At 32.8% G+C, this 13,649-nt stretch overlaps 1 protein-coding gene across 1 annotated transcript in view; it reads left to right on the forward strand.

Moving 5' to 3' along the window:
- The window catches only part of LOC127731863 (uncharacterized), a 198,425-nt gene extending 186,497 nt beyond the window's left edge, over positions 1-11,928 (forward strand). Inside the window, exons 17-18 of the mRNA XM_052240728.1 lie at positions 4,344-4,797; positions 11,563-11,928. Coding sequence (XP_052096688.1) covers positions 4,344-4,797; positions 11,563-11,594 — 486 coding nt within the window. The 3' untranslated portion in view covers positions 11,595-11,928. The remainder of the gene's footprint in view (positions 1-4,343; positions 4,798-11,562) is intronic.
- The last annotated feature ends 1,721 nt before the right edge of the window (positions 11,929-13,649 follow it).

Consider the following 13,649-nt stretch of genomic DNA (forward strand, 5'->3'; position numbering starts at 1 on the left):
ATAAAACAAATCAAATGAAATATAAAGGGAAGTCCATGGGGGTCACCCCACCCCCCTTCTTTTTGATAACTTGTAAACAGTCGAGATCCCCACCCCTAAACCATATATATTCTTGAATAGGACAATAAAACAAATCAAATGAAATGGAGGGGGAATCCCCTGGGGTCACCCCCCCCCCCTTTTGTTTGAAAACTTGTAAACGGTCAAGATCCCCACCCCGAAACCATATATATTCTTGTATGGGACAATGAAACAAATCAAATGAAATATAAGGCAAGTCCCCTGGGGTCACCCCCACCCCCTCCTGTTTAAGAACTTGTAAACAGTCCAGATCCCCACCCCTAAATCATATATATTCTTGTATGGGACAATAACACAAATCAAATGAAATATAGGGGAAGTCCATGGGGGTCACCCCCACCCCCTTTCTTTTTGAAAACTTGTTAACGGTCAAGATCCACACCCTGAAACTATATATATTCTTGTTTGGGACAATGAAACAAATTATATGAAATAAAAGGTGAGTCCCCTGGAGTCACCCCACCCCCTCCTGTTTGAGAACTTGTAAACGGTCGAGATCCCCACCCCTTAACCATATATGTTCTTGTATGGAACAATAAAACAAATCAAATAAAACATTGGGGAAGTCCATGGGGGTCACCCAACCCCCCTTCTTTTTGATAACTTGTAAACGGTCTAGATCCCCACCCCTAAACCATATATATTCTTGAATGGGACATTAAAACAAATCGAAAGGAAATTAAGAGGAAATCCCCTGGGGTAACCCCCCCCCCTTCTTTTTGAAAACTTGTAAACGGTCATAATCCCCACCCCGAAACATATTTATTGTTGTATGGGACAAAAAAACAAATCATATGAAATAAAGGGAGAGTCCCATGGGGATCACCTCCCCCTCCCCCCTTTTGAAACTTGTAAACGGTCGAGATCTCCACCCCTAAACCATATAAATTCCTGTTCATAATTTCAAGAAGATTTGAATGACATACATGTACAGGGTCAATCCATGGGCGTCACTAATGCATATCATAAACCAAATTGTACTGGACATTGCCCAATGTCAAGCGACAATGGGAATGACGAATTATTGGAGCTTTGTTTGGGAGACTTCGTAACAGCATTCTGTTACAATTATTTCTTGTTACTAATAAGTTTTATAGATTTTGAAATGACATTGTATTAATGATAAATAAAACTTTGGATTTTTTTCTTCTTTTCTTTGGTAAATTGTATGTAGAATTTTATGGAAAGTTTGTTTGTTATTCTGTAAAAACTAATTTTCTGAATGCTATATATTTTTTTCTTTGATATAGTAAACTTCTTTAAAAACTAAGCTTATATTGTCTATTAATAAACATATATTTAGATTTCTGATTTTGGGCCCAGTTTTCAAGTTGGTCCAAATTGGGGTCCAAAATTAAACTGTGTTTGATTTCAACATAAATTGAATATATATAGGGTTCTTTGAAATGCTTAATCTAAACCTGTATTTCTTTTCATTATTAATAAGATAATACCACATTGAGGTCCAAAGGGTCCTAAATTACACTTTTGATTGATTTCATCAAAAATTGAATTCTTTGGTTCTTTGATATGCTGATTCTAACAATGTTTGAGTGTTAAATCATATCTAATTTTAGAGAACTTAGTCATCACTGGTTGTTGTTATTATATTATTGATTATAATTTGAAAAATTGCATTATATCTTATTTTAGAGAACTATTTGTCCAGTTTGAGTTATTTCCCTTTGCACAGAAAATATTATGGATAAAATAAACCTGTGTTTCATTTCAACATAAATTAAATATATATAAGGTTCTTTCAAATGCTGAATCTAAACCTGTATTTAAATATTAGATTTTTGGGCCCAGTTTTCAAGTTGGTCCAAATCAGGGTCCAAAATTAAACTTTGTTTGATTCAACAAAAAAATAATTTATGGGGTTCTTTGAAATGCTGAATCTAACCATGTATTGAGATATTTTGGATTGTGGGCTCCTTTATCAAATTGGTCCACATTGAGGTCCAAAGGGTCTTAAATTAAACTTTTGTCTGATTTCATCAAAAATTGAATTCTTGTGGTTCTTTGATATGCTGATTCTAATATGTACTTAGATTTTTGATATTGGACCATAATAGGTATTTAGATGTCCAATTTCAAGTATTTCAGTTCTTAAACCACATTCATTTTGTGTCACAAACCTATGCAGTGTCAAATATTCAATCACAATTCAAATTCAGAGCTGTTTTAAGCTTAAATGTAGTGTCCATACTTGCTCAACAGTTCAGGGTTCGACCTCTGCAGGAAAATCCGGTTTGCTGTCACTCTGACAGCCTCTTGTTAGCCATTTAGTTGTCAGTTTATTTTCGATCTATGAGTTTGACTGTCCCTCTGGTATCTTTCGCGTCTTTTTGATAAACATACACTAACAGCTACGCTCTACTAGAATTCATGTGAAGTTAGTTAGTGTGTGTTCAACATATGACGTAACTGTCATCATGTTGATAAACATACAGAGACAGCTGAATTAAAGTAGTATCAGTTTTTAGCTCACCAGGGCCCAAAGGGCCCCATGTGAGCTTATGCCATCACTTGGCGTCCGTCGTCTGTCGTCGTCAACTATTTTCAAAAATCTTCTCCTCTGAAACTACTGGGCCAAATACCTTCAAACTTTAACTAAATGTTCCTTAGGGTATCTAGTTTATATATTGTATCCGAAGTTTTGATCCATCGACAAACATGGCCGCCATGGCTAAAAATAGAACATAGGGGTCAAATGCAGTTTTTGGCTTATATCTCAAAAACTAAAGCTTTTAGAGCAAATTGTTCAATTGGTCAAGATCTATCGGCCCTAAAATTTTCAGACGAATCGAACAACCCATTGTTGGGTTGCTGCCACCGAATTGGTAGTTTTAACAAAATTTTGCAGTTTTTTTTTATTATTTTGAATATTATTATAGATATATATAAACTGTAAGCAGCATTAATGTTCAGCGAAGTAAGATCTACAAAAATGTTAAAATGACCAAAATTGTCAATTGACCCCTTAAGGAGTTATTGCCCTTTAAAGACAATTTTACACAATTTGTTCATCAAGTTTGCTAACATTTAAAAATCTTCTCCTCTGAAATACAGGTGAGCGATTCAGGCTCTTGAGAGCCTCTTGTTTTTAAAGTGAGAAGAGAATTTTCATTGGGTTTGTAAACCATTTTTTTTTTCATTAAATGCAATCAGTATGTTGCAAAAGATACTGTTCTATATGGCTATTATTTCTGGTTCAAATTTCAAATAAGGATGTATTAACCAATATTACAATGAAGCATACCTAAAACAATGAGGTCATTTATATTATTTCTTGGTGTCACAAATAGTACATATTTACATTTTCCAAAAATTCAATGTTAACAGGCATATGTTCATTGCATTGGTTTTTAGGAACGGAAACGTACAGCGCATTGGTCAGCAAAAAACGTTTATTAACATAATGTTAATTTGTTATCACAATAAAAATATTCGCCTCGGATATTTAGTTTGTCAAAGCCTGCGCTGTATGTTCCATAGAACTCAATTTGATAGAAATCAAAACAATTTTGTCACATTCAATACAAATGGCAAATTAGGAGATGTAAATGTCAAAGCTTGACAAGAAAATGTTGACAAGAATAATTATACATATCTTTAGTACATGTATTGTCATCAACATCATGAATATGAAATATGTTGATCTTGAAACAATAGACCCAATGTTCAGGGTCAAATATGGTCTGTACAGACCTTACTTCTTTCATAGTCATCATACTGCTATGCATTACTTATTTGAAACAAACTTCTTATCATGAATTTATCATGTAAAGACCGGATTCTTCCAATGTATGGTAAATAATACATTTGTGATCCAGTTTAAACAGTATGGTTGAAATTTTTTAAACATGAATATCTTTAGTTGACTTTGTTTCATTTTCATTGATAATTTAAAAAAAAAAAGATAAAACACAACACACGCTTTTTCATTTGCTTATGGTACAAGGAAATATATTGGTGAAATGTTTCTATGCAAAATGTTCCTCCTAAAGTTTTGAACAGCATTTCCAGTTTTTGGTTGTGTGAAAAAAAAATCAAGTTTAGCAAGAGTTACACAAAATTACTTTCAGATGCAAGGTACCATCATCATTGTTTTTACTTTTAAGTTGTTTTTTTTTTCTTGGAAAAAAATCTATGAGTATTTGACCAAGTTAAATGATAATTGATTCAACCAAAACTTATGTTAAGCCTTATACATTCTTCATATTTTACATTACAATACCTTACTTTTATCTTCTTTTCAGTTCACAAAAGAGGAAACCAATTTTGCAAAGATGGGGATGATTGCTTTGAATATTCTTGCTGATGTTTTATATGACCTTTTAAAACAAGATAAACCAAATCTACGCATAAGGAGCGATTGTGATATAACATACTTGTACAAAGAGCACAGGATACTTAATAAACATATTCCTTCTAATGGATGGGGCGGTCAATGGCAAAGAATTCAGACTACAGATATATCTATTGGAGATGATATTGAGCGCATTAGACTTACAAGAAATGAACTACAACACTCTCAAATATTTAATCTTGAAGATAAACGTTTTATTGAGTTAAGTAATATATTAAGTGACCTTTTAAAACGATTTGATCACCACAACACACCAACAAGGCTGTATACCGATGAGCTGAACGACATTTTGGCTAAAACTGTTTCTGCAGAGGATGTTAAATCAATTAAAAATGAAATATTAGGTAAATATACTTTAAACAGTTTTTCTAAGTTGGATTTTGAGCCTGTTTCATGTATTTTTTCTTAAGATTGTCCATTACTGTCTTATTAGGACTTGTTTGTATTTCAATAGGAGTGTGTGCATACCTGTTTGTATGAAATGATGATTGTATGCAGACTAACATATTTTTTAATCAGTGTAGTCCTGCATGTTGACTGTTGCCAGCATTCATTTACCTGTCATTCACTCTAATTCGTCTACTGCTGTGGGAAGTAAAAAAAGAATAATTCTATAAAACGTTGGGTTTGAAGCAGAATTTATAACAGTTACAACCAAGGATGACTTGGGAAAAGAAATATTATGATACAGTACGACCTGTGACATTCTCTTATGAATGTTGGCCATAAAATTTATGGTGACCATGATGTCCCTACATGTCGAACATATGTTCACCTTCTGTTTAATTAACAAACGAGGTAATTATCGGATTAAATGTCCCCAGTCAAGCGTACAGGAACGTGCCAATTGTACCAGGTGATTAATTTAATACATAAAGTAATAACAGGTGAGGCATCTCATGTAAATCTTAATTACATGTATGTTCAAGGTGTCACAGTTTATGTGTTTTGACAGAATTCTGCATAAGCTGTTATCATAATTATAAATTTCTAAATCATCACATCGATTTAAAATTATAACTTATTTTACTTTTCAGGTCTGTCTGCAGGCAAATACGAATGTGTTTACGTATTAGTAAAAAAAAAAAATTTCTCGAAAGAAATAATCTATTTGAAAATTAATTTAGAAAAAAATAATTGCAATTATAAAGAAAAATATTATATTTAAAAATTGAGATGTGAGATAAAGACGGAAAACTTTGTATACATGCGATAATTATAGACTTTACGGCAAAGCAAAAAGTAATATTCAGAGTATATGGGTTTACTTGTATATATTAGACACAAATGAATAAAATATATTTTATGTTATTTTCGGTATTTTATCTACAAAAAAATCTGATCGTAGTATGCCGTCAAAAATTAAAAGACGAGTTGTTCCACTGCGACTTATACCTCCCCAAACATAAAGTTTGAATGCATGCTTAGGTTGCGGAATAGGTTGTGCTACTTGGTCTCTCAGGCGGTAAATTACTACTTTATTATCATGTAGCTGGACGGTGCATTCATCTGTAAAGATGATGTCTGCGAAATTGTCATTGTCTGTTATCAACTATTGACAGAAAGTGACCCGTTTCACTTTATTTGTCTAGCTAATCATCTGACAATAACGCAGTGCACTGGTGGTGTACCCGGCTTCGTAAATTATCCTTTGAACAGTAGTTTTTGACAAAACTGACCCTTTACTAACAAGTTCACGCCGATCATCTGTTGCAGTCATTGTACATTGTTCGGCTAATGCTGATCTAACTGTTGAAATGTCACCGTCAGTCACTTTTCGGAATTTGATGAAATTATTCAGTTCGGCGAAAAGATCCCCCGACTTCTACTTCAAGATAACATTGCGTACTGTACTCCAGTTTACACCTATTCCATGTTGATTTGACAAATAGCGGACTATGGCGCTAATTTTCCAATTTTTGCGGTACAGGGACGCTATTTCTAGTCTATGCGATGACTTAATTTAAACTTCGGCATTTTGTGATAGAAATTTACGCTACTCAATAGAATTTTTTTTTTCAAACTATAACTGAAGTTTCAACTCCTTATTAGCTCACTTGGCCAAAGGGCCAAGTGAGCTTTTCTCATCACTTGGCGTCCGTCGTCCGTCGTCGTCGTCGTCGTCCGTCGTCGTCGTCGTCGTCCGTCGTCGTCGTCGTCGTCGGCGTCGTCGTTAGCTTTTTACAAAAATCTTCTCCTCTAAAACCACTAGGCCAAATTTAACCAAACTTGGCCACAATCATCTTTAGGGTATATAGTTTAAAAAATGTGTCCGATGACCCCGCCAACCAACCAAGATGGCCGCCATGGCTAAAAATAGGACATAGGGGTAAAATGTAGATTTTGGCTTATATCTCTGAAACCAAAGCATTTAGAGTAAATCTGACACACACGGTAAAACTGATTATCAGGTCAAGATCTATCTGCCCTGAATTTTTCAGACAAATCTGACAACCTGTTGTTGGGTTGCTGCCCCTGAATTGGTAATTTTAAGAAAATTTTGCAGTTTTTGGTTTTTATCCTGAATATTATTATAGATAGAGATAAACTGTAAACAGCAATAATGTTCAGCAAAGTAAGATCTACAAATAAGTTGTCATGACCAAAATTGTCAGTCGACCCCTTTAGGAGTTATTGCCCTTAATAGTCAATTTTTAACAATTTTTTGTAAATTTTTGTAATCTTTTACAAAAATCTTTTTCTCTGAAACTACTGAGACAAATTTAACCATACTTGGCCATAATCATTATTAGGATATCTAGTTTAAAATATTTGTCCGATGACCCCGCTTTCCAACCATCATGGCCGACTTGGTTAAAAATAGAACATAGGGGTTAAATGCAGTTTTTGGTTTATATCTCTGAAACTAAAGCATTTAGAGCAAATCTGACAGGTGGCAAAAATGTTCATCAGATTTAGATTTATCTGCCCTGAAAATTTTTAGACGAATCCGACAACCCGTTGTTGGGTTCCTGCCCCTGAGTTAGTAATTTTACAAAAATTTTGCAGTTTTTTGTTATTATCTTAGATATCATTATAATATCTAATATCTAATTTATGATTTTAACCTTATTTTACATGATTTCCAAAGCATCAGTAAATACAGGTGAGCGACACAGGCTCTTGAGAGCCTCTAGTTTTAAATCTCTTAAATGGATATCAATAAATGTGCCACCTAGAATAAACATGGACAAAAAGGATGTTTAAAAAAGGTTTTTGGCGCCAGTATGTATATTCTTTAGAATCCAGCGGCTCTTTTCACAAAATATCTTAAGAGTAAAAATAGTCGTAAGTCATACACATTTCAGTATAACTTACGATCAATTTTAATCGTAAGATTTTTTGTGAAAAGAGTCGCTGGTATAATATATATGATTTAAGTGTCATATCTTGAGCTGTCAAATGAATAGACACACACACTCAAAATAATCGAATGAACAAATCATAAGTTGTCAAAGAAAAGTTTGTCAATCATTCCAGATGGGGTTTTAAACGTGTCACAATATTCTTATACATTTTGTACATCTATTTTAACATCTTTTTGTTTTTATTTTGCCCTTAATTCTCCAATTCTTTAACATTTAACTCCCATTTTATCTGTATATATATATATATATATATATATATATATATATATATGCCTGTAACATGATAAAAAGTTGCTTAACGGTTATACATTTGTACATGTACATCAAAGAGTCATAAATAACGTCCTGTGTTTAGATAACCATCAATTATCTTCCTCATTAGTTGTGCATTTTTTTCAAATTGTTTTTATAACAACCGACTTAAACTTTCTGATTTCACAAAATTCTGAGGGTCTATTTGGGGGGTTCTTCTATTCTGTATTCTTTAAATTTAAATCCATTGTTGCTTGGTACTTTTTTAATTTTGACAAATATTCTCTATTTTTTAGATATCAGCACCTTACAAAAATCTCTATCCTTTATTTTCTTCTCTATTCTTCAAATGTTTAGTATTTTTTTCACTTAGTATTGGCCCATTAGTCTCTATTCTGAAAACCCCATCCAGACCCTCATACTTTTGATTTTGAATTATTAAGGTTCTATAAGGTGTATTTATTTCTGTATCTTAAAAAAATATTATTTACATTTTGCCCATGTTTTAATTTTATGAATTAGAGATCGTTATCATCAAGATTGTTTCTGCATTTAGATAAATGTAAATGCATACAAAATAAATCGCAATTTCCTTTTATCAGTTTAACTATGTTGAATTTTCTAAAGGATGTTGTTTTAACCAGTAAGTAATTCTCATGTTATTTCATGGATCAATTATCAAGCTTGGTGGGCATGTACACAAAATGAAGCCAATTGTCTCAAACATTGAATGGACCAATTAATCTTCAGACGAGTTCATAATGTACAGGACTTAGCTATCCATTTTGACCCAATCACATTTACCCAGCAAAATAAAAATCCAACCTAATAAAAATAAATGCATTTTACTTTGATATCATAATTAAGTACCGTTACAAAAATCACTGCCAGAACTATCACCAAAGAATATAGCCATGTCTTAGTCAAATGGGGTAGACAAGACCAGACTTAACTACTTATAGTACCAAGATCTAAGATCCTAGCTGAGGGCAGAATCAAAATTGGAGACCACTATAACAGAATTTAGGGTGACTCATCAGCAGAAGCAGAAATGATTGCTACTGGTGAATGGTTGGAAATGAGAAAGCAACTTAAGATATACATAGATGCTTTGCCAAAAGATGCTTCCCCAGTATCTTCACCATCTTCACCAGCCAAATCAAGTGAAGATTCATCACCAGATGTACCACCCCCTCCTAAAAGAAAAAGAGTTACAGTGCCAAAATTAAAGCCAGATGCCAAAGTTATCCGTTGGTGTGAGGGAATACATGACACTGCTGCTATAGATGACCCTTATCAGTTTAGATCAGCAACACCATCACCAGTTCTGCCTATTGAACTACAACCACCTACACCACCATTACCAACACCATCAACTCCACAATCACCAATTGTAGCTACAGTTTCATGTCAACTTGACAAACAGCTAACTGGTAACAGCGTACTCTTAGCCATAACAGACCTGAAGTCCCAGGTGCATGTCCTTAACGGTAGGTCCTTAGCTCAAGATGTTGCCATGAACAAACTTCAGCAACAAAATGAATGACTCATTCAACTTGTACAGAGCCTAGTAGATAAGCCAACTACAACAGCAACTCAGAGTTTTACTCCAAACAGACCATGGGGCAACATGACAGCTACCCCAACAAGACAGCCCAGACAACTTATCCCAACATCATTATTTTCTCCGTAACCAGCCAACTCACCTGCAGCATTAAACTCCTATACCATCACCTACTGTGAGCAGACTTCCAACATCATCCACTAGATTAGTGCCGTCAACTAGTATGTACAATGTAATAGACAATAAATTTCAACACATACCATCACAGTTCCAGATACCAGCATGTGACCTTGTTCAGGAGTTCCATTCATTTACAGGACGGGTAATTTTGCAAAACATTTGTTGGAAATTATTTCCCCATAACTTTATACACAAGATTGACTGAGACGCTACTTTTCCTACCATGGTGACTTCAAGAACAACAAAATTCCTTTGGACCCGGTTCGTGTTCAGTTCCTCATGCAGTATTTCTGCCACTTCTACCTTGAGGTAAAGCAGCCACAAGCTTGGAAACTCATGGTAGTAGCAAAGATTAACCAAGCCCTAAGACGTTCAGTTAAACAGCCAAAGAAGATCATGTTTTAGTATAATTTTGATTTTACAATTGCATCTGTGTGAATGAAAACTATTGTATTGTTAATGTGACAATTAATTATGACAATGTGTAATGCATCATTGTTCTGACTGTATTTATATTATCTACCATCAAACTCAAATTACATAGTTTAATGAATATTATCTATCATTAAATTATAACAAACATCATTTTCTTTTTCTATGAAACTGTTTCAGAAATTGCTGTTGCTTCAGAAAATAATTTTAAATATTACATTTATTATCCATGCTATGTTTAGAATTACTTTGATGGCAAGTGTGATAAATGTAATTAGAATTTTACTATCTGATGACACATCAATAATACTATAGAATCCTAAAATGAAAAATGACAACATCTTATTTATACATGTACTTAAAAATAAACATGCATATACTAAAAAGTTTGAAAAAATGATATTATTTATATTCACATATGTGTACACATATTTCTCCACCACTGCAACATCTTACAAGATTCTTACCAAGAAGAAATTAAAAAAAAGAAACAAAAAACAAATTAAAGAAAAACATACGAAAATGAATAAAAACAAATTAAAAATACAAACTAAAACAAATCAAAATAACCAAAATCAAAACATTAAAAAAAAATTTTTTAAATAAATTTAAAGACGGAAATCAAAATATAATATAAAATAACTAAAACAACATTTTATTCTACAATTTCAACAATGGGCTAAAATGTCAATTTTAAAAGAAACATAAGTTACCCGTACAGGTAAATTTTATTAAAACATTCAAGCTGACAATTTCAACCCTGATTGATTTCAACAGGTGACATAATTAGATTAAACATTAATCTATGTTTTATGACCCCAATAAAAGGCCAACATCTCAAGATTTAATACCCCAATAAATGGTCACCATTTGATGTTGACCATACAAGAGGGTGGACATAATTAAGAGAATGTCACAGGTTGTACTGTATCACTTTTGATCTTCTTCAAACCGTTTGTATAATGGGCGTCCGTTTGGTTGTGTAAGATGTTTAAATAGGTAGCAACATCCGGTCAGAATGCGGATGTTAAATCCAATGCTTCGTGTGAGAACCCTTGCAACAACTCTTTGAAGGCTCTATAGGTGGCCAGTTAAAAGGCTTTATCCAATATACCCTCAATTTCAAAAGGCAATTCAAATTGAGGATATTTCATTCTGATGGACGCCTACCACAGGACCTACCGATTATACTTATGTTAATTTGTTCACTTCCTAAACATGTAATAAATAATTGCTACTGGACGTTAAGTAAACAACAATCGAGTAACGTATTGTATCTGTTCAGTTCAGTGATTTGTTTTATTTTATTTCAGGAATGACAATTGAAGTTGAAATTGAGCATTAAATCAAACAGTTATTTATACACGTCAAGGGAAATACACGTACATTATACTACCATAGCAACAGATTTGCAGAAGACCATACCTTTCTGGATAGGAGGCAAGATCTATAATAGAGACGTAATTCTGTTGATGGAGCATGTTAAAAACAGAATGAAACTATCTATTCATAAAACTATAGAAAAAAATGACCAAGATGAAAAAAGTGGACAAAACGGAAAAATATTGGACTAAAGTTAAAAATTGGACCAATATTGGACTGTATAAATACTATTTTTCAAATGTAATCACATGCTGCAAAAACTTTATGTTGATATTTTTAGTACAATATTACTTATATTGATTGATTGATTGGTGTTTAACGTCACTTTCAACACTATTGTGCTATTTCGTGGCGGTAAGTTTTTATTGGTGGAGGAAGCCGGAGAGAACCACCGACCATCGGTAGGAAAAATGACAATCCTAGTCAATTAAGATTAGAGTCGAAGGCACCTGGCACGTGTGGGATTGAACTCACAACCTCAGTGTTGACTTGCTAGTGATACAGTAGTTCAACTACTAAGACCAATCGGCCACCGAGGCCCAGAATAATGTTATTAATATAATCACTTTGTACATATAAATGAATATCTATGTTATAAACATGTATTTAGGTCTAACAATCACTACTGTGAGAATACCCATTAATGTGCCATGAAAATTACCCATTAAATGAGGTCTATTATTTATAGTTACATTTAATGGTACAATTGTAATGGCTTTGCCATTAAAAAAGTTAAAATTTAACCATTAAATAAAAACTATGAACCTGGGAATAATGGCCATTAATTGTATTAAACCCTTAATTTATTCATTTATATTAATGGGCATTAATTTACAAGATAATGGCCATTAATATCTCTCCAATAACGGTTAATGGTTATTAGATGTAACAGTAATTAATAGCACCATTACTTCTCTGGGAAACTTAATTTATATTAATGCATTTTAAAAGCCATTAAACCGAATTGATAGTGGGCATTAAAGTAACCATTAAATTTGATTTGATGACCATGAAACAGTAATGGGTACACCTATGAAAAAATTAAATGGCCATTATTATCTTATTGGATGGATCATTTCCTTAATTGCCATTAAAATTCTTTCATGCCTGGCATGTTTCTTTAATTGCCATTAAAATTCCTTCATGCCTGGCATGTTACTTAAATGGCCATTTAACTCGTTTAATTGGTGGCTTGTTACTTTTAATGACCTTTAAACTCTTTAATGGATTGATTATTATTTTAATGGCTTGATAAATCAAACAATAGGCATACACATTAATATATAAACACAAACATAGGTTAAAAAAAGTCTTTACTCTCCATGATATTATTCATACTGTGTCGACAATCTAAAAATGTGAATCCCTCATCAAATTTAAGAATCCTTTGACTTAAAAAAAAATTAAGAATCTTTTGACTTAAAAAAAGAATTAATTAAAAAGTAGCACGAACTTGCATCTTTTTTTTACCTTTCAAAAATCAAAAAAACAAAAAATAAAGTTTGTGTGGCCTTATTGTAAAATTGTAAAAATGTATGTTTTTAGCTCACAGGTGATCTAAACACAAACAAAATAAATCTTATATCTGTGACTTATTTTTATTCCCTGCTTTCCTGATCATGAATTATTTATCATTATTCTCGAATTATTCATGAATATTCATGAATATTCATCAGCAGTACCATGAATTGATATGAATGATATATGGCACCTGGAATAAACATGAATTTTAATGGTGATGGAAAAACATGAATAAGCATGAATATAATTCATGTATATACATCAGCAGAAACCATGAATAATCCATGAATGGTAAATGCCACCTGGAATATAACCATGAATAATCCATGAATGGTAAATGCCACCTGGAATATAACCATAAATAATCCATGAATGGTAAATGCCACCTGGAATAAACATGAATTAACATGAATTTGGATGGTGATAAAAAAACATGAATATAATATTCATGTATATTCATCAGCAGAAATCATGAAGAATCCATGAATTGTAAATG

This window comes from Mytilus californianus, unplaced genomic scaffold (genome assembly GCF_021869535.1).
Source record: "Mytilus californianus isolate M0D057914Y unplaced genomic scaffold, xbMytCali1.0.p SCAF_21, whole genome shotgun sequence".
Classification (NCBI taxonomy): domain Eukaryota; kingdom Metazoa; phylum Mollusca; class Bivalvia; order Mytilida; family Mytilidae; genus Mytilus; species Mytilus californianus.